This window comes from Rattus norvegicus, chromosome 13 (genome assembly GCF_036323735.1).
Source record: "Rattus norvegicus strain BN/NHsdMcwi chromosome 13, GRCr8, whole genome shotgun sequence".
Classification (NCBI taxonomy): domain Eukaryota; kingdom Metazoa; phylum Chordata; class Mammalia; order Rodentia; family Muridae; genus Rattus; species Rattus norvegicus.
The window spans coordinates 48316721-48334468 of record NC_086031.1 but is presented as its reverse complement, the minus strand read 5'-3'; the positions used below and the strand labels follow the sequence as shown (position 1 = coordinate 48334468).

Below are 17748 nucleotides of genomic sequence, written 5' to 3'. Positions count from 1 at the left end.
TGACAGAGGGGACAGGTGAGAGGCACAGAGCCCCGGTGGAAATGGGTGGTTCTGGAAGAGGGTGGTGGTGACAAGGCCCAGAGGAGACCTAGTACAAGATGGATGGGCTGTACAGGTGCGCCAGCGGGAGAAGATGAACGAGGACCACAACAAGCGGCTGTCAGACACTGTGGACCGGTTGCTTAGTGAGTCCAACGAGCGCCTGCAGCTCCACCTCAAGGAGCGAATGGCTGCCCTGGAGGAGAAGGTGAGGAAGGAGGCTGGGGCAGACAGAGTGGGCAGGGTGGGCTGTGGCTACCTGAAAGGTCTGAGTCAGGGTAGAGCCCAGTGGACTGGAGAATCGGGATTGTGAGGAGATAGAATGTGTGGTGGTGGGGGGAAGGGCATATCAAAAAAGCACACCGTTAAAGCCATCAGAGGCACAACCGGGGAAGGGGGAGCATTCCTGGCTAGAGCGAGCCATGCTGGCCTGAAGAGGTAGGCTGGGAGAGGAAGACACCTGAGATCGGGTCACTGGCCAGTCAGGACCCCTAGCTCACAGATGCTCTCAGAACAGGTTGACCCAGGAGTTGGTGAACTCCTTGTGTCACACAGAGGAGCTACGGGACCACAAGGTGCCCAGCTGCTGGCTAGCCCTGCTCGAGTGGGAGGGCCAAAGGCACAGTGCCTGGTGCTCATGCAGCTGCACGGTGCTAGCCTCTCTTTTTTTTTTTTTTTTTTGGTTCTTTTTTTCGGAGCTGGGGACCGAACCCAGGGCCTTGCGCTTCCTAGGTAAGCGCTCTACCACTGAGCTAAATCCCCAGCCCTGGTGCTAGCCTCTCTTAGTTCACGCACACACGATGCCATTGCCCGCCTGACACAGTAGCTATAGACTGTATATATACTGTATCCATATGGAGGCTAGAGGAGTAGAGGCCATAGACGTAGGCCATAGGGTTGGCTCAGACTCTGGGCCCACTGAAGGATCCGGTGGAAGTCTCTACCTTTTGTGAGGGAAGAGTCCTTCCTGCTGGGAATAGCAGCCGCTGTCTTCAGTGGGGTGTGCCACAAAGACCTGGTCCTCTCTGCTGCATGGCTCCATTTGCCTTGCATTTGCTGGTGCGGGGACACCTGGCCTGCAGATCTCTTCTCCAGGCAGAGTCGGTTTCTGGCCCGGCCCCTCTGTCAGTCTTCTGCTCATTTTCCAGCCTTACCTCTTTTCCTTGGTATCATCCGAGGCCCTGGCTTGGGGCCCTCAGCTTTGGACTTTGCAGCGTGTTCTTCTTTGCCCCAACTCTGTCCTCCTCGTCCCCTCTCTGACTTCCACTCTCCCCTCTCTGCCCCTCCCCGGCCCCATCCCACCCTGGGTCTGCCTGGCACAGGGCCGTCTGTCTGAGGAGATTGAGAAGCTTCGCCAAGAGGTGGACCAGCTGAAGGGTCGAGGGGGGCCGTTTGTGGATGGCATCCACTCCAGGTACTAGAGGATGGGACTCAGTGCATGCTGGGTTATGGTCCCGAGTGGATCCTGAGAAAGGAGACTCCCTCCCCCGAACACTACCCAGGACCTCAGGTCTTCCTTCCAGTCAGGAGGGGACACTAGAGTTCAGCGAGCTTGGCCAGTCCTTGAGCTCATCTGGACACTTAGGAAGGGAGCATATGTCCTCTAGGGGGTGCTGAGAGGCTAGGAATGAACAGTGGTCCTTCTCTGCTGTGGGAGGAGGCCATGCTTCCTAGATCCTTGCCAGATGGAGGGCACGCCCTTGAAGGGTCCACTGAGTTCCACACTCTCCCTTTATCCCACAAGACCCTCTGTAGGGTTCACCACTCACTGAAGTTCTTTTGAGATACATTTTTAGGATTGTCATGTGAGGGCGGAGGACCACCCAAGTTCAAACAGGAGCCAATAGACAGAGAGACATCAGGGAGAGTGAAACAAGGTAGCAACCCTCCTTCCTGTTGGAAGTGGCCATGCAGCCTTTCTCTTATGGCGGTGCTATCCTTTTACCTGAAAGCATTGTAAGAAATGGGGAGAGGGGCTTGTAGCCATACTTTGTGAAGGAGTTGGCCTTGAACTCAGTTCCCAGAGCACTGAGGAGGAAGATGACTGCATGCTATTGCCGAAGGTTCTTGGCTCCTTGTTATCTCTGTACCAGGGGCATGGGCATTAGCAAGGTGGTTACGGGAAACACATGTATGTGTGGATGGGCAGTGCTTATGTGAGGAAAGGACGCTAGGCTGGAGACGAGAGGCCTCTGGAGATCTGAGGTGGTGGACATGCAAGTATCATCTTCAAGCTCACCAGGAGTTACACTCTTGTGTAGGGAGGAGGGTGAAGAGGAGGTAGCTGGGATCATTCTGATTTCTCCTTCCCCATTGGTTAACCAGAAGCAACAGGCTCTCAGTGAATGAGAACTGACCTAGGGCACACCAAGCCCTTTGCTACTGTTTGCTTTCCTTGCTGACTGGGAATTCTTTTTTTTTTTTTAAAGATTTATTTATATTTATTATATAAGTACACTGTAGGTGTCTTCACAGGGCATCAGATCTCATTACAGATGACTGTGAGCCACCATGTGGTTGCTGGGATTTGAACTCAGGACCTTTGGAAGAGCAGTCAGTGCTCTTAACCACTGAGCCATCTCTCCAGCCCGTGACTGGGAATTTTGAGTTCACCTGTAGCCAAGAACTGAGGTGGGGAAGCTGGGTTGGAGCGCCCTCTTTCTGTATAGATTGTGGGCTCCTTTGCCTCTCTGTACTGGGTTCCAGCAAGGCTTCTGAGCTGAGAAGCCATTGTGGAAGCATCCCAGAGGAGGCTTCTCAACACCAGACATCATTCCAGGTGCCTCAGGGTCTTTGCACTTGAGACAGACACGTGGGGAAGCCAGAGTGGAATCTCTAACTTGTGTCTGTGATTTAACTTTGGGGTCTCCAAAGCTTCCTGGGGGTGTGGAGGACACACCTGGGTGATCAGGAAACCTGCAGAGAGAAGACCAAGATGCAAAGACCTCTAGACTCGCACGGCCCTTAGAGCTCATGTCTTTAGAGTTTTCTTGGTCCCCTGGTCCAGTAGCCCTGCTTCATGACTGCGATCACAATGCCCGAGGCCGTCCACTTGAATGCCTCTCTGACAGGGGGCTCAACTTTTTAAAAGCATCCTCACCCTTCTTGTCAGGAGGAGATCCGGCTCATGCAGAATGAGCCACCGCTCCCTACAGCATCCTCCCCTGGGTCCGTTTGACCCCTGAGTACCAGAGCATAAGTGGAGCCCCGTGCTTCCACGGCAGCTCTTCTGATGTTTGGGACAGCTGTGTCCCAGACTGCTTCTTTCCAAACTGGCCATTCCCCAGTCGTTGGGCCCTCTGAGTGAAGGCTGGGGCTGTGAGCCTTCATGCCCGTCTTTCTCCTCCTGCCACTCAAGGTCACACGTGGGCAGTACAGCAGATGTGCGGTTCTCACTGAGTACAGCCGCGCACGTGCCTCCAGGTCTGCATCGTCGCTATACGGCTCTGAGGGAAGAGTCTGCCAAGGTAAGGGGTGGAGGGATGTGTGTGTGGGTCTCCTTGGGGGATTTGGGGTCAGTTCGGCCGTGTGTCTGGCTCCAGTTACACAGACGACTGGCGTGTGGTGCAAAGCCTTGCCCGGCCTTCTCCCCTGTCACTGACAGCTGCAGCCTTGGGGTTGGGACTCTTGTCAGCTGCAACAGCTGTGACTTCCCCCCACCACACTTACCTCAGCCTCCCAATGGGCAAGAGGTAGGGGGGGTGGAAGGTGGCCAGTGATCCCTGAGGCCCCACTACAGCATGTGTTCGTGTGCCTGGGTGTGCACCATTCATTTCTGGTGGCCAGAGATGGGGCTGGAAGGGTAAAATGGAATTACTGAGGTTCCTGGAACAAAAGCGTGGCTTATAGTGGCGAGGAAGGAGGGATGACAGATGAACTGGCCCCCGGGCAATGACACCTGAGAAGCAGCTGGGAGTTTATACTGTTGCCCAGGGAGATGGGGTGGGGGCAGGAAAAGAGAAGGGGCAGAAGAGGGCTAGCTGACCTCCAATAGCCGGTCCTCAAACGTTCTGGGGCCCTAGAGTGTGTGGATGGAGAAAGAGGGAACACCTAGTCGGATGGGGAAAGATTCGTCTTTACCTTTGAGAATCTCCTAATCTGAGCTTGGTGTGCAGGTGTGTTAGCATACTTATAAGGCTGAGGCAGGAGGATTGTGAGCCAGTTGGGGCAACATGACAAGACCCCAATGAGGGGTGGGGGGAGGGGAGAAGACAGAGACACACACAGAGAGACAGAGACACATACAGAGAGACAGTGACAGAGACAGACAGTGCCAGTTGGGACAACATGATAAGAATCCATTGAGGGGTTGGGGATTTAGCTCAGTGGTAGAACACTTGCCTAGCAAGCACAAGGCCCTGGGTTTGGTCCCCAGCTCTGAAAAAAACAAACAAACAAAAAAGAATCCATTGAAAGAAAGGGAAAGAGAGAGAGAGAAAGGGAGGAGGGGAGGAAGGAAAGAAACAAGAAAGTAAACATGCATACATGCAGAGAGGCAGCCAGGTGGAGAGGCAGGCAGAAATAGGCATGCATGCAGGAAGCCAGGCAGAGAGGCAGGCAGGGGGAGAGGGAGGCAGGCAGGGAGGCAGGCAGGTGAGTCTGACCACAGTCTGAAGGCCTCTTCTTTTCTACCTCTCCTGACTCTATACTCCACCATTAACAAGAATACAGCAGCTGCCCAGATGCTCCATGCAAAAGAGGCAGAGGCTAAAATGCAGTCCCGAGGGCGGGACACTGGAGCCTTGGGTGAGAGAGGCTGCATTAGAGTCCTTCTCTAGCCGATTTTCATCAGGCTCCCAGAGGTGGAGGTGGATGGGCTTCTGGCCCCTAGCTGTCCAGGGTTCTCACTGCTCTCTCCTTCCGTTTCACTCAGGACTGGAAGCCGGCACCACTGCCGGGGGTGTTGGCTGCCACCACCACGCCTGCCTTTGACAGTGACCCTGAGATCTCCGATGTGGACGAGGATGAGCCTGGTGGCTTGGTGGGCACTCAGGTTGATGTCATCTCACCTGGTGGCCATTCTGATGCCCAGACCCTGGCCATGATGCTCCAGGAACAACTGGATGCCATCAACCAGGAGATCAGGTGGGGTAGGAGCGAAGCTGCCAGGTACCTGGGAGGACGGGCCCTTTGTGTTGGGGCACTGTAGGAGAAGTATCAGCTCCTGTCCTGTCCTACAGCTTAGGGCAGCCATCCAGGGACACTCTGTGGTCACCAGGCAAGGATTTGGCCTAATACTGACCCCAGAGGGGCGGTCTGACTCTAGGTGTCATCTGTCCCCTGTGGGCTGGGCTTGGGAAGATGGAGCTGTCTGTGTTCCTGGTATTCAGGCCGACCGTGAAGAAGCCAGCCGAGGGTGGAAGCTTTGTCAGTGTTACGGTTAGTCAAGAGGGGTTCACGATTTGCCTACAGCTGCACATAAGCGGCTGAGCCAGGACCCAAGTGCAGGTAGAAGCTCTCCAGTGCCTTTTAATCGCTAAGGCCACATTGAATAGAACCAGAGACAGGGAAATTTGTCAAAACCTTCATCCTGCGTTTCTAGCGAGCTTCTTTTACGGTACTGTCATGCAGCAAGGTGAAATTGACAGGCTGTTGAGGTCAGACTTTCAAATCTGAGAAATTGGTATCAAGACACACGTGCAAATACAAGACTCCCGTGTTTAACTCTGTAGAGTAACCCAGTAGCCATAGCTACCATTTATTATCCCAACGGACTTTCAAGAGGAAAGACATTTGAATGGCTTCAGAGTGGGAAAGGTGTCTCAGAATAAGGACACGTCCCCTCTTCCTCTGAAGCACAGTTGGCACGGAAGTCAGTGGGTGTGAACGCACGTGCATGGCTCTCTCTGAGTGCCCCTCGGGCACAACACACCATCTCCCATGTTTCCTGTTCTCAGTGGGACAGAGGTAACCTCATTAGAGGCTGGCATGAATTTAAAAATGCCCCCTCTGGGCCCTCCTGATAAAGAGGATCCTGATAGCGGCCAAGAAGAGAGTGAAGCCTGCTCAGGGTTACTCCTGTAGCTAGTGCAGGTCAGAGATGCCCGCTGAGATGGTTCATAGGTCATGGATCAAATGCCTCCTTCCAGAAATTGGCTTCTGTCAAACTGGGAAGGTGGCTGGCCAAAGAGACCTGGGAACCCTGGTGGTGCCTATGGGTGTTGTCCACTTTTGGTGCTAGGGTGCTGAGCGCAAGGCAGTACCTAGCAACACCCTGGTTTTCTGAGCAGGATGATTCAGGAGGAGAAGGAATCCACTGAGCTGCGTGCTGAAGAGATTGAGACCCGTGTGACCAGCGGCAGCATGGAGGCCCTCAACCTGACCCAGCTGCGCAAGCGTGGCTCCATCCCCACCTCTCTGACCGCCCTGTCCCTGGCCAGTGCATCTCCACCACTCAGTGGCCGCTCCACACCCAAGCTCACTTCCAGAAGTGCTGCCCAGGACCTGGACCGAATGGGGGTCATGACCCTGGTGAGTCTGTGCGGTGTGGTTGAGAGGCCCTGCAATCCCTAGGCCTGTCCATGCCATCATGGCATCATTTTCCCGGGACATAACGCGCTAGGTCACCGGCATGCCCTTCTGGGTAGGAAGGGGTTTGTGACATGCTCCCTGCTCCCTCCTCTGAAAGCTCACAGTAGGCTTAAAGCCAGGCCGTTGTCGGCTGCTCTCTCTCCTTCGGAGGGGATTTATCTTTTCAGGTGCTCCATTCTGCCGTGGTACTTTTTCCAGGCTGGTGTGCATCCCCGATTCCTCTGCTCTCATCCTAAGCAGGCTCGCCCTTTCCTCTCTCTCTCTTTCAGCCCAGCGACTTAAGAAAGCATAGGAGGAAGCTGCTGGTGAGTGCTTCCCGACACCCAGGCACTAGCGGGTTACAGGGTTATCAGCTTCCAGACCCTTTCCTCTGGGCTTCTGCCCCTGGCCCTGGGGTCGGAGTTTACCTTGAGAGGCTGCAGGTCCTCCCCGAAGCCTTCTCTAGCTCTCTGATCCTCTGCCTTGTCTGGGCTGGGTAGGCAGGCAGGCCCCAGCTCTCTCCCTCTACCCCCTGACAACCCCACTGTCTGTTCAGTCGCCAGTGTCTCGGGAAGAGAACCGAGAGGATAAAGCCACCATAAAATGTGAGACTTCTCCTCCTTCCTCACCCAGGACGCTGCGGCTAGAGAAGCTTGGCCACCCTACCCTGAGTCAAGAAGAAGGCAAGAGGTGAGCGGGGCAGGCTACACTTCCAGTCTCTGTCCCACAGCCTTTGAGGGGCTGCATCTCACCTGTCATAGATCCTTGACTGCTTCATTTCTGCTTGGGACACCGTCAGGGGATTGATGTTCCCACATCTCCCTGGGTCACCTGCTTTGGCCACACCCTTTTCACACCCATCCCCCGTCGCCCCCACCCCTGACACTGACACTTGACCCCCGTCCTGAACTCTAACTTCCATCTCTCTTTCGGTAATTGAAGTGTGTTTCTTCTTATTCACCCCCTCCTGGCCATCATCCTGTAGTGCCTTGGAGGGCCAGGACAGCAACCCCAGCAGCAGCAACAGCAGCCAGGACTCCCTGCACAAGGGCGCCAAGCGCAAGGGCATCAAGTCGTCCATTGGCCGCCTGTTTGGGAAGAAGGAGAAGGGCAGGCTGATCCAGCTGAGTCGGGATGCCACAGGCCATGGTCTCTGCCTTTCACAGCAGAGGGTGGGGCGGGTCCTGGGGAGTGGGCTTCAGGAGGGCCTGCTTCTACACAGCTTGGTTTGCCTGTCCTGGGCTCGTGGGCGGGAGCCATAGACCAACAGCTTTCAGTTCTGGAGAGAGGGAGGGAGGTTTTCACAGAGCTGTGTCATGTTGGACTGGGTTACCTCACGAGGCGCTGGGCTCCTGTGCCTCAGCGTCCCAGGCGGTGGCTGGTGTTCACTGACCTGACATGCTGCAGCCGTGAGCCTGTGTGGAGGCAAAACTTCAGCTCCCTGAAGCTGCTTCCTCTTTGGAACATTTCTGATGGGCATTCTAGGACCTGAGGGCAACTGTCTGAGGTCTCTTTCATTTGATTAATTAATTAATTAATTAACGTATGTGTGTATGTATGTGTTTATGCATGCATGTATGTATCTTATCTGTTTATTTTTGTCAGTCATGTTTGGTACTGTCCTAGGTCTCTAGGCTCTTCAGCCTCTATTTTCTGTCCCTCCAGGCAGTGTCACACAAGGGCCCCCTCTCATGGCATGGGTCCCAAGTTGGGCAAATGATTGGTTGTGTCCTAGCTCTTAAGGGTTGGATCACCACTAGCTCTTACTTCTAAGCGCATCTGATTTTTCACAGGGCTTAGTATGAAATCTTCTGCTTTGATTGTTTGTTCTGTTACACAGGATTGAACTCAGGACCTCCTACTTACTAGAAAAGTGCTCTACCGTTGGCCTATATCCCTAGGCCTCTGTTTATTTTAAGATTGGGTGTCATTATGTTGTCCGAACTGGCCTTGAAATTCACTCTGTAGACAAGGTTAACCTTGAACTTAGGAACCTTCCGCCTTAGTTTCTCGATAGCTGGGATTATAGGCTGAGCTATCAGGCTGGGTTCTAATTATAATTTAATGTTTATTTATTATTATCATTTTCTCTGTGTGTGTGTGTGCACATGTGTATGTATGTTTGAGATAGAGCCTTGCTATGTGCCTTTGATTGATCTGGTACTTGCTGTGTATTCTAGAGTGGGCTTAAACTCATAGCAATCCTCCTGTTTCTGCCTCCTGAGGGCTGGGATTACAGATTCTGTGGCCCAATAGGCTTTTTTGCTGGAGAAGGTGGTTGGGCAGGAGTGGAAAGCTGTGGTTATGCTCGGTCAGTAGGAGGGAGGCACACAATAAACACTAGCCTTTCCACCCTTACCCCACTTCCCCTCTTCTGTCCACCATTTCCCCAGTCACTTTCCACACACTAAGTAACCCCATTTCAGCACAACGTAAGGCGGTGGCGCCATAACTCAGGGGGCCTGGCAGCTGACTAAAAAGGGAAAACAGTGGAATTATTCCAAAGCACTGTATTGTGGAGATGGCCCAGGTGCTTCAGGACCCAGGGTAGCCGTGGAAGGGCCGGGAAGGGGACAGTATCCTCTGTTCGGCAGCTCTGAGCTGAAGCTTGTAGGGTTACAGAATTCGGCCAAGACAAGAGAGTGTGTGTGGGGGAGGGGGAGGGTGCAGCTTGAGGAAGGGAAAGCCATGGGGGAGAGGCCTCTGTGTGCTGCTGCAGAGGAGGAAGAGGTGGGAAGATTGGAACAGAGGAAAGGATGGCTAGCCCGGACCAGCTCCTGAGCCTCAGAAGAGAGTTAGCAGTCCCCCAGAGTGGCTGGAGCATTGATGAGTCAATCACTCAGGCGAGAAGCTTGATCAGCTAGAAGGAAGGAACCTTTGGACCTAAATGCATAATGAGACCTTCTGTGACTTCACATCCCTGGGAAGGTGTGAATCACAGCACAGCTCTCTGAGGGAAGAAGAGGACGGGGAGGGTGGGAGTCCCAGTCTGGGAGTAAGGCAGAGCAGGCAGGAAGGGCATGTGGAGCCAGCTGTAGGCAGGTCTGCTCCATGGCAGAGGCATGCTGGGAGAAGCCTGATATTTCAATTTCTCACCCAGCGCTGACGGCTAAGCTACAGTGACTTCAATGACAATGGCCTCTCTCAGGAATTCTCCAGGGTTTTATCCCGGATCTGGGAGATTGCCAATGGAGAGAGTGGAGGGGAGCTCCCTTCTGTAGTCTGTGCAAGTGAATGCACCTAAAGGTAGAGGCTGGTGTGCAAGAGGACACCAGAGATGGTGCATGTGTGTGTACATACGTGTGCACAAAGAGAGACAGAAGGCAGAGGGAGAGAAGGGGGAGAGAACAGGTCTTTCTTACACACACACACACACACACACACACACACACACACACACACACACACTAGACAGACAGATATAGTGCGGCAAGAGAGATTGCCCAAGACATAGATCTCTCAGTAGTTTCTTTATCTTTATCAAGTCGGGATAGTTCTTTTGAATTCTTTTCTGTGTCCATTCATATCTTCTTGGGGTTTGCTTTGCACCTTGGCTTAGAGAGGTAATGGGCTCTACCTAGGGGTCTAGAGTGGAACAACTCGGGTCTATCTTGCTGGAAAACACTCCCAGAGCTCAGGCACCTCCAGGGGATGAATCAACCACTGTCACTCTGGGGCTGCCTGGAATCAGAGACTTCCGGGGGTAGCTGCGGGAATTAAATGGGGACCCATCAGCTTTGGTTGGGTTGCTCTGTGTGGAGAAGGCACCTGCAGCTGCTTCTCTGTTTCCTTGGTCCAGGCCAAGGCAGAAGCAGAAGGGCTACTGACATGCCCATGTCTTCCTTTCCAGTTCTGCTCACAGACTCCGAGCTCAGTCTGCAGGAACCAATGGTACCTGCCAAATTGGGGACCCAGGCAGAGAAGGACCGGCGACTGAAAAAGAAGTAAGAGCCTCGGACCGGGGCACTACTAGCATGGCCCAGGCCCCTAACTGCTTTCTTATCATTTTGAGCTCAGAGAGATAGAGTAGGGCAAGGCTTGGTCCATGCGGGCACTGAGCAGCCCCGAGTTGAGAGCGAGGCCTTAGGTTGATCCTAGGGAACAGGAAGCAGGAAGGCTGTGGGAGAGTAATCCGGGACCTATGATTCTCTTGCAGGGCACATGGAGATGGCTAAGTCAGTGTGTGTGAGGTGTGAGAGCACTGTGGGCATTCAGGCTGTTTCCTGCCTCACTTTGAAGTTTGATATTTCTTCAGGCATAGAGCAGAAGGACTCAAGGGTGGGGATCGGGGGAAGTATGAATGGCAGCTCTTGGCCCAGCCTGCAGTGGTCCCCAGGACTCATCCTGGTTGAGAGGACAAAGACTAGTGAGCCTGTTGTTCCTCCCCCAAGACACCAGCTGCTTGAAGATGCTCGCAGAAAAGGAATGCCTTTTGCCCAATGGGATGGCCCCACGGTGGTCTCCTGGCTGGAGGTGAGCCTGGGGAGGGGAGAGGCTCTGAGATCTGGAGGGAGGACCATGTCAGGATAGCCCTCTGTGAACCTAAGTCACTTGTGTCTGCTCTTGGGTTTCGCTTTGCACCTTGGTTTGGTGGGGTGAGGATTCCTAAGCAGCAGGCGTGATGTCTCTGTAAGTTTACCAGAATATTTCTCCCAGATAGATACATGTGTGCCATGTCAAGAACAGGGGAGCAAATCACAGGCAGACTCACTCTCCCATCAGGCTGCGCACGCAACCACCCAGATGACGCTGAGTTGTCCCCCTTCTGCCCTGTGTCTGTAGCTCTGGGTGGGGATGCCTGCTTGGTATGTGGCGGCCTGCCGGGCCAATGTCAAGAGTGGAGCCATCATGTCTGCCCTGTCAGACACGGAGATCCAGCGGGAGATCGGCATCAGCAATGCCCTGCACAGGCTCAAGCTCCGCCTGGCCATCCAGGAGATGGTGTCACTGACGAGCCCCTCAGCCCCGCCTACCTCAAGGACAGTGAGTAACCCCCTTCATCCTCAGATCGACCGACAAAGGCCCTGACATAGTTGCACAGTCTCCCACTGGTCTTTAGGAAGACTGGAGCACTGAGCCCTGCTTTAACTTCCCATCTCCACAAAACACTCTCCCCACTGTTCAGGAAGATGCAGCGTTGATTCTGGGAGGATCCTAGCAGGTCTGGCTCTCTGCCTCCTATGGGTAGCCATAGGCTCCATTTCCCCTTGCCTACCTGACAGTAACTGAAGATCTGGGGATAGTTCCTAGGATAGACTGCTTATGCTATCCTGCGAAGAGCTGTGGGCTGGGCCCATGGCAGGAGTCAAGGGAAGGGAAAGTTGTACTTGAGGCCTCCTCTGGGGGCCTTGAGCGGTGGGGTGCATCAAGGACTAGGACGCTTTCCTCTCTGCCTGCAGTCTTCAGGGAATGTCTGGGTGACCCACGAAGAGATGGAAACTCTGGCAACGTCTACCAAAACAGTGAGTCTGCCCCTTGGCCCAAGGACCAGTGACATCCATGAAGATTAAATTAGTAGAAGGTGCGGGAGGCCAGAGGGACTGGCAGAGATCTAGCATCCCTGATGTTGCCTGGTTCTGTTCTCTGGGTGGAGGATTGTGGGTAGGCAAGATGAGATTGGGAATCATTGTTGTATATGTGGCAAGCTCTGTTCCAGCAGCCATAGACCCTTAGCGGCTTTGGGCAGAGAAAACTCTGCCCTGTTATGGGCCTGAGTCATAAATTCCATGTTCATGGCTTGGCCCTTGGTGGGTAGGAGGGAAGAGGGAAGTAGGGCTCCAGGATTTTTGACTTTCGTGTCTCCCCTGACATGCGGCACTGGTTCCTGCTAGGACAGTGAGGAGGGCAGTTGGGCCCAGGTAAGACCCCTCCTCCCTCATCAGAACTACTCTCTGAAGGTCAGGGCAGCATCCCTCCGTCCAGCTCCAAATGGCACAGCTGGCCGAGTTCAGCACGTGCATATCCTTGTCATCCACGGAGCCCTGGATAAAGTTCCTTCCCTCACCCCAAACTCCTTTTTTCATTCCCTTTCTGCTTTCGTAGGATGGCAGGTGAGGAGTCCTGAGGGGACTGAGCCCCCAGCGTGCTGGAGTCTTCACGATGGGACTTTCTGTTCATGAGTCATGAGTCTTAGATTCAGACAATTCTCTTCCATTCCTTATCCTTCCAAAGGTCGCTCCCGTGAGCAAATATTTACTGAGCATCTTCTCGGATTGGCCGGTCTAAAGTTTCTAGATGAGTAAAGGGATCGAGTTAATGAGAAGTCTAGTGGAACAAAAGGAGGGGCAGTGTTTACACGCACAGGGACTGTGTGGGACAGTGGCTACTATGGTGGAAATCGAGGCAGGGCAGCCATCCGGGCATTCGCTAACCATACTCACCAGTGACGGCACATTTTCATCATAAACACTAGAGGAATCAGAAATGCTGTTCAGTGGAAAATGCTGATGGCTTTATAGAATCTGGTAAATTAAAAAAATATGCAAAGTTAATAATGTTTTGCTCAGCAAATGTATACACTGGTAATGGTAAAACCCTCCCCACTTTGGTTTTTCAAGACAGGGTTTCTCTGTGTTTCTTTGGCCACACAGAATTCACTGTAGGACCAGTGTGGCCTTGAACTCAGAGATCCACCTGCCTCTACCCATTAAGTGCTGGGTTTAAAAGCGTGAGCCACCACCACCAGGCTAAAGCCTTCTTTCTTACAGTAGAAGAATGGTAGTTGGGTACAGCAGTTGCGAGTAGGCAGGGCAGTGGGGAACAGGATGCAGGGGAAAGGGCAGAGGCTGTTCTAGTTCTGCACTTGGATGTGGACCACAGGGGATAACTTCATTTGTACGCTTGGTAATAAACATACCCGGTGTACAATTTTACACATACCAGCACATACAGTTTCCCTTTTAAAACAGAACTGCTCGATCTGAAGACATCTAGCAGGGTTGCGGATGGTGGCAGAGGGCTGCTTTCAAAATGGAATCTTTCTAAAGCTCAGTGGTCAGGGATCCCCTGTTTGCTCTCTGTGGAGGGAATGGCTTGTGGTGTGGGCTTCTTGAGGTACGAGTGGGAACATTAGTAAAGAACCTGGGAGATCCTCAAGTGATGACCGGGCCTTCGGGGAAGCAGAGTGGCTATTCAGGCACAGGCTACTCTTCACTCTTTTCTTTCTTCCTGCCTTCAGCTAACATTTAATCATTCCCTGGACTGCGAAGCTAGCCATTCCCCAGAGCCAGGCTGTCATTCTTCACAGACCCACCTCTCCTCTGGCTCAGCAGGCTTGGGGTTGATAAATTGGCAAGTTGTGCACACACGGCTACTTGTTGCCTTGCAGAGGTGGCAACTCTGGTTTTCCTACTCCTTGGACGATTGGTCTTGTTCACTGATGTAGACCAGAAGTTCTCGACCCGTGGGTCACAACCACTTTGGGGGGTCAAATGTCAGATAGTTACTGATTACGATTCACAATGGTAGCAAATGACAGTGATGAAATAGTAATGAGATAACTTCATGGTTGGGGGCCATCACAACGTGGAGCACTGTAAAGGGTCGCCGCATTAGGAAGCTTGAGGACCACTGGTGTAGACAACTGATACTTGAGTAGGCCTGGGCCATTTTGAGATCCTGAAATACTTCTGTCACCTCCTTAGTACAGATAAGCTGAAGCGTCACTGACCAGCTTGACTTCTCTCATGGGTGGAGGGGTGACTGGTGTTTCTCCCCAGTAGATACGCTGCTTGTAACCCGTTGGCACCGCCTGCCTTCCTTCTCATGTCCCCAGACCCTGGCCTACGGAGATATGAATCACGAATGGATTGGAAATGAATGGCTGCCCAGCCTGGGGCTCCCTCAGTACCGCAGTTACTTCATGGAGTGCCTAGTGGATGCACGCATGCTGGATCACCTCACCAAGAAGGACCTGCGTGTCCACCTCAAGATGGTGGACAGTTTCCATAGGTGAGCCAGGTTGGAGCCAGGGCTACCTCCCTGGTGTGTGGCCTCTCCTCCAGCCCCAGGGCTCTGTCTTCAGAGAGAGGGGCCCCCTGTCTCTCTCCAGGTCCTGTTTTGGGTGGTAATAGGTTTCTCTGTCATGAAACTCACATTCTTGTTGTATTCTTCGGATGGTGGATTTGATCCTGTCACCTTTAACCCTTAGGACACAGGTTGTTTTTGCATTAGCATCATCTTTGAGTTTCCTCTCATTCTGAATTTCCTTGCCTGTCTTCCTTTCTCTTGCCTGTTCTTGCTGAATTCTCTGTGTTTATCGAGAATGCTCACAGAGAATCTGGCATTGAGTTTAGGGACTGCATTTCATCTAGGCCATGTCATCATTGTAACAGAATACCTTCTGAAATGCAGCATAAGAAGTCGGGGCTTATTTTGGTGCAGCCCATCATGATGGACGAGTGAAGACGGCAGGCAGGAATGTGAGGTAGCCGGTCACTTTGCTTTAGTAGTCAGGAAGAAGGGGATGGAAGCTCGTGCTCGATGGCTTTCTCCTTTACATACAGTCTAGGACCCCAGCAGGGATGGTGCTACCCACTCTTAGGGAGTTTTACCTCAGGACTGTAAAACTTCAAAGCCACCCCCATGGCTAACTTCACCCAGCGAGGCTCTAAGAGTTCTGTGACCTTTCCAAACAGTATGACCGTCTGGTGACCAAACACAGGAGGGACCACCGCATATCACAGGGGCAGTGGGCTTGGTGGGCTTTTGCGTCCTCAGTGGGAGTTCTCCTGCTTTGGACCTCTGTTCCTTTATGCAGCATGTCACCTAGTCCTTTTCTTCTTTTGATGAAAAGATCTGTCTAAACACATCACAGGTAGAGGCCCCAAGCTGGCAGCCTGCGAGTAGTTGACCTATAGAGACATTTTGTTTGGCCCACGTTTCGTTTTACAAATCATGAATTTGGTTGCCAGTATTTTGTTTTTTCGTTTTAATTTTTATTAGTTTTGTTGTTTATGTGTATGGTTGTTTACCTGCATGCATGTCTGTGAACTGCATATGTGTCTTTTGCCTGTGGAGGCCAGAAGAGGATGTTGGGTCCTCTGGAACTGGAGTCACAGACCATGTGAGTCATCTTGGGTGTGCTGGGAGTTGAACCAAGGCCCTGTGGAAGGGCGGCAAGTGCCCTAACCACTGAGCCATCTCTCCAGCTTTCGTTGTCAATGTTTTAGCAGTAGTTTGTATCTGAGTATCTGGAGTTCTGGCTTCTTTTGAAAGATGGAAAGCTCTCTAGACACAACAGTGCCTCCAGCCTGCTTCTTAGCTAGCTCCTTAGCAAAGGCCAGCCTCACTGCCTGGGCCCAGCTCTCAGAGTTGACTGTGTTACATGTTCTCACCTAGCTTTATACAGCCCCACTTCCTACTTAAGCCCTGGCTTTGCCTCAGGTCGATAGTAAGACGACAGGTGTCATTGGGAATGTGTGGCTTTTCTAGTTCTCTCAAGACTCGATGGACAGCCCCCATACACCATACACACATTGATACACCATAGTTTTGTTTTTAGTTTTTTGAGGGTTTCTTTGTGTAGCCCTGATGGTCCTGGAACTCTCCCTCTGCAGACCAGGTTGGCCTTGAACTCACAGAGATCCACCGCCTCTGCCTTCTGAGTGCTGGGATTAAAGGTGTGTGCCACCACTGCCCGGCTTACACCATAGAAACTTAAATCTGGACAGGATCTAGTTAGCCTCTTCATGGATGAGGAGAAGGAGGAACGGGAAGTGGCAGCTTAGGGCTGATGGCAGAGCACAGGCGGAACTAATTCTGTGGACTCAAGTTCAGTCCTGAGCCCCTCGCCTTTCTGACCCCGCAGGGACTTGTGAGGGCTGCAGGAAAGCGAAGCTATGTCTTCTCTGCCCTTCGCCCCTCACTGGGGCTGAAAGGGAGTCTTTGTCTTCGCCTGGGAGGCTGCCAGGCGCTGCTGCACCTGTCTCCTCCTGGGTGATTGACAGGCTGAGAGATAGGCTATTCCTCTGCCAGTCTGCCACGTTCCCGAACCGCTCGCTGGAGAGTGCCCTCTGGTCTCACCAGAATGGTAGGCGCCCTCCCACAACTGGGCAGGGAGGAGCGGGGAGAAAGCCAGCCTGCCACTGGGCCATGAGCAGCTCTGCAGCTCCCGTGCTTCAGGTTTCTGAGGTGTCACCACACAGCTTACCCTTGCTGGTCACTCTGTTTCCATCCCACTCAGCATTCCAGCAGCACGGTCTCTGTTTCCTGTTGGAGCCTGGCGACAAGGACTCACTCTGTAGCCCAGGCTGGCCTCAGACTCACAACACTCTTTCTGTGTCATCCTCCAAGGGTTGGGATTGCTGGTGTGAGCCCTCAGAAGGCTATTCTTGGGTCTGCTTTTTTTTTTTCCTTTTTTTCTTTTCTTAGTTTGTAGCCTCTGGTTGTTTTGTTTTGGAACTCTGTAGACCAGGCCTTGAACTCGGAGACCCTCCTGCCTCTGCCGCTTAGTGCATGTGGCACCACTGGCTTAGATTGTTTCCCCCGTCATTGCAGCCCTTGGGGTTTAGCATAGGGTCTTTACACAGGCATCAGGCATGCCAACAGTGAGTTATACCCCCAGGGACCCCTCCCTCTTTTGAAACAAGGACTAATGTAGCCTAGGATGGCCTTAAACTTCCTATGTAGTCAATGATAACCGTGATCCTCCTGCCTCCACTTCCAAATGTAGGGATTATAGGCATGTGCCTCTGCTCCTGGCCTCCTGACCAGTTCGATGTCTTGAGACAGGGACTCACTAAGTTGTCTGGTCTTGAACTGATTCTGTACTAACCCTTGAACCTGGGGTCCTCTTGCCTATGGAATGGCTTGGATTACAGGCTTGTGCCACCAAGGTACTTCTGGAGATGTTCACATAAGTCTTTTTTTTTTTTTTTTTTTTTTTTTTATGACAAGGAAGGGTCATTTACCAACGAAGGTACCAAATCCAGGAGAGGTTGCTTCTGCCTGCTCACTTAGCCAGAAGGCTAATCTTTCTCATCTTTTCACATCTCACCCCGTGCTTCTTGGATGGAGTACTCCGTTGAGTGGGGGTTCTGCTGTTGTAGACCCCTGTCCCTCAGTAATCACACCTACCCTCCTAATAGTGGTCCTGTTTCTGAGTCCCCGAGACGTACTTTTGTCACTACACCCTGAAAGAGAGTCAGGACTCCATTTTACAGATGCCCGGTGCCCTCTGGTAGGCTGTGCCAGAGTTGT

At 52.7% G+C, this 17748-nt stretch overlaps 1 protein-coding gene across 8 annotated transcripts in view; it reads left to right on the top strand.

The window, feature by feature from the left end:
• Positions 1-17748, top strand: part of Ppfia4 (PTPRF interacting protein alpha 4) — a 48486-nt gene that overhangs the window by 19861 nt on the left and 10877 nt on the right. For 3 of the 8 annotated variants that reach the window (XM_063271976.1, NM_080409.1, XM_063271975.1), the window contains 14 exon segments: positions 116-247; positions 1362-1453; positions 3398-3506; positions 4913-5124; positions 6270-6510; positions 6840-6875; positions 7106-7239; positions 7535-7698; positions 10400-10493; positions 10941-11022; positions 11332-11532; positions 11949-12011; positions 12381-12407; positions 14324-14499. In XM_063271976.1, coding sequence (XP_063128046.1) covers positions 116-247; positions 1362-1453; positions 3398-3506; positions 4913-5124; positions 6270-6510; positions 6840-6875; positions 7106-7239; positions 7535-7698; positions 10400-10493; positions 10941-11022; positions 11332-11532; positions 11949-12011; positions 12381-12407; positions 14324-14499 — 1763 coding nt within the window. 8 annotated transcript variants of the gene reach the window in all.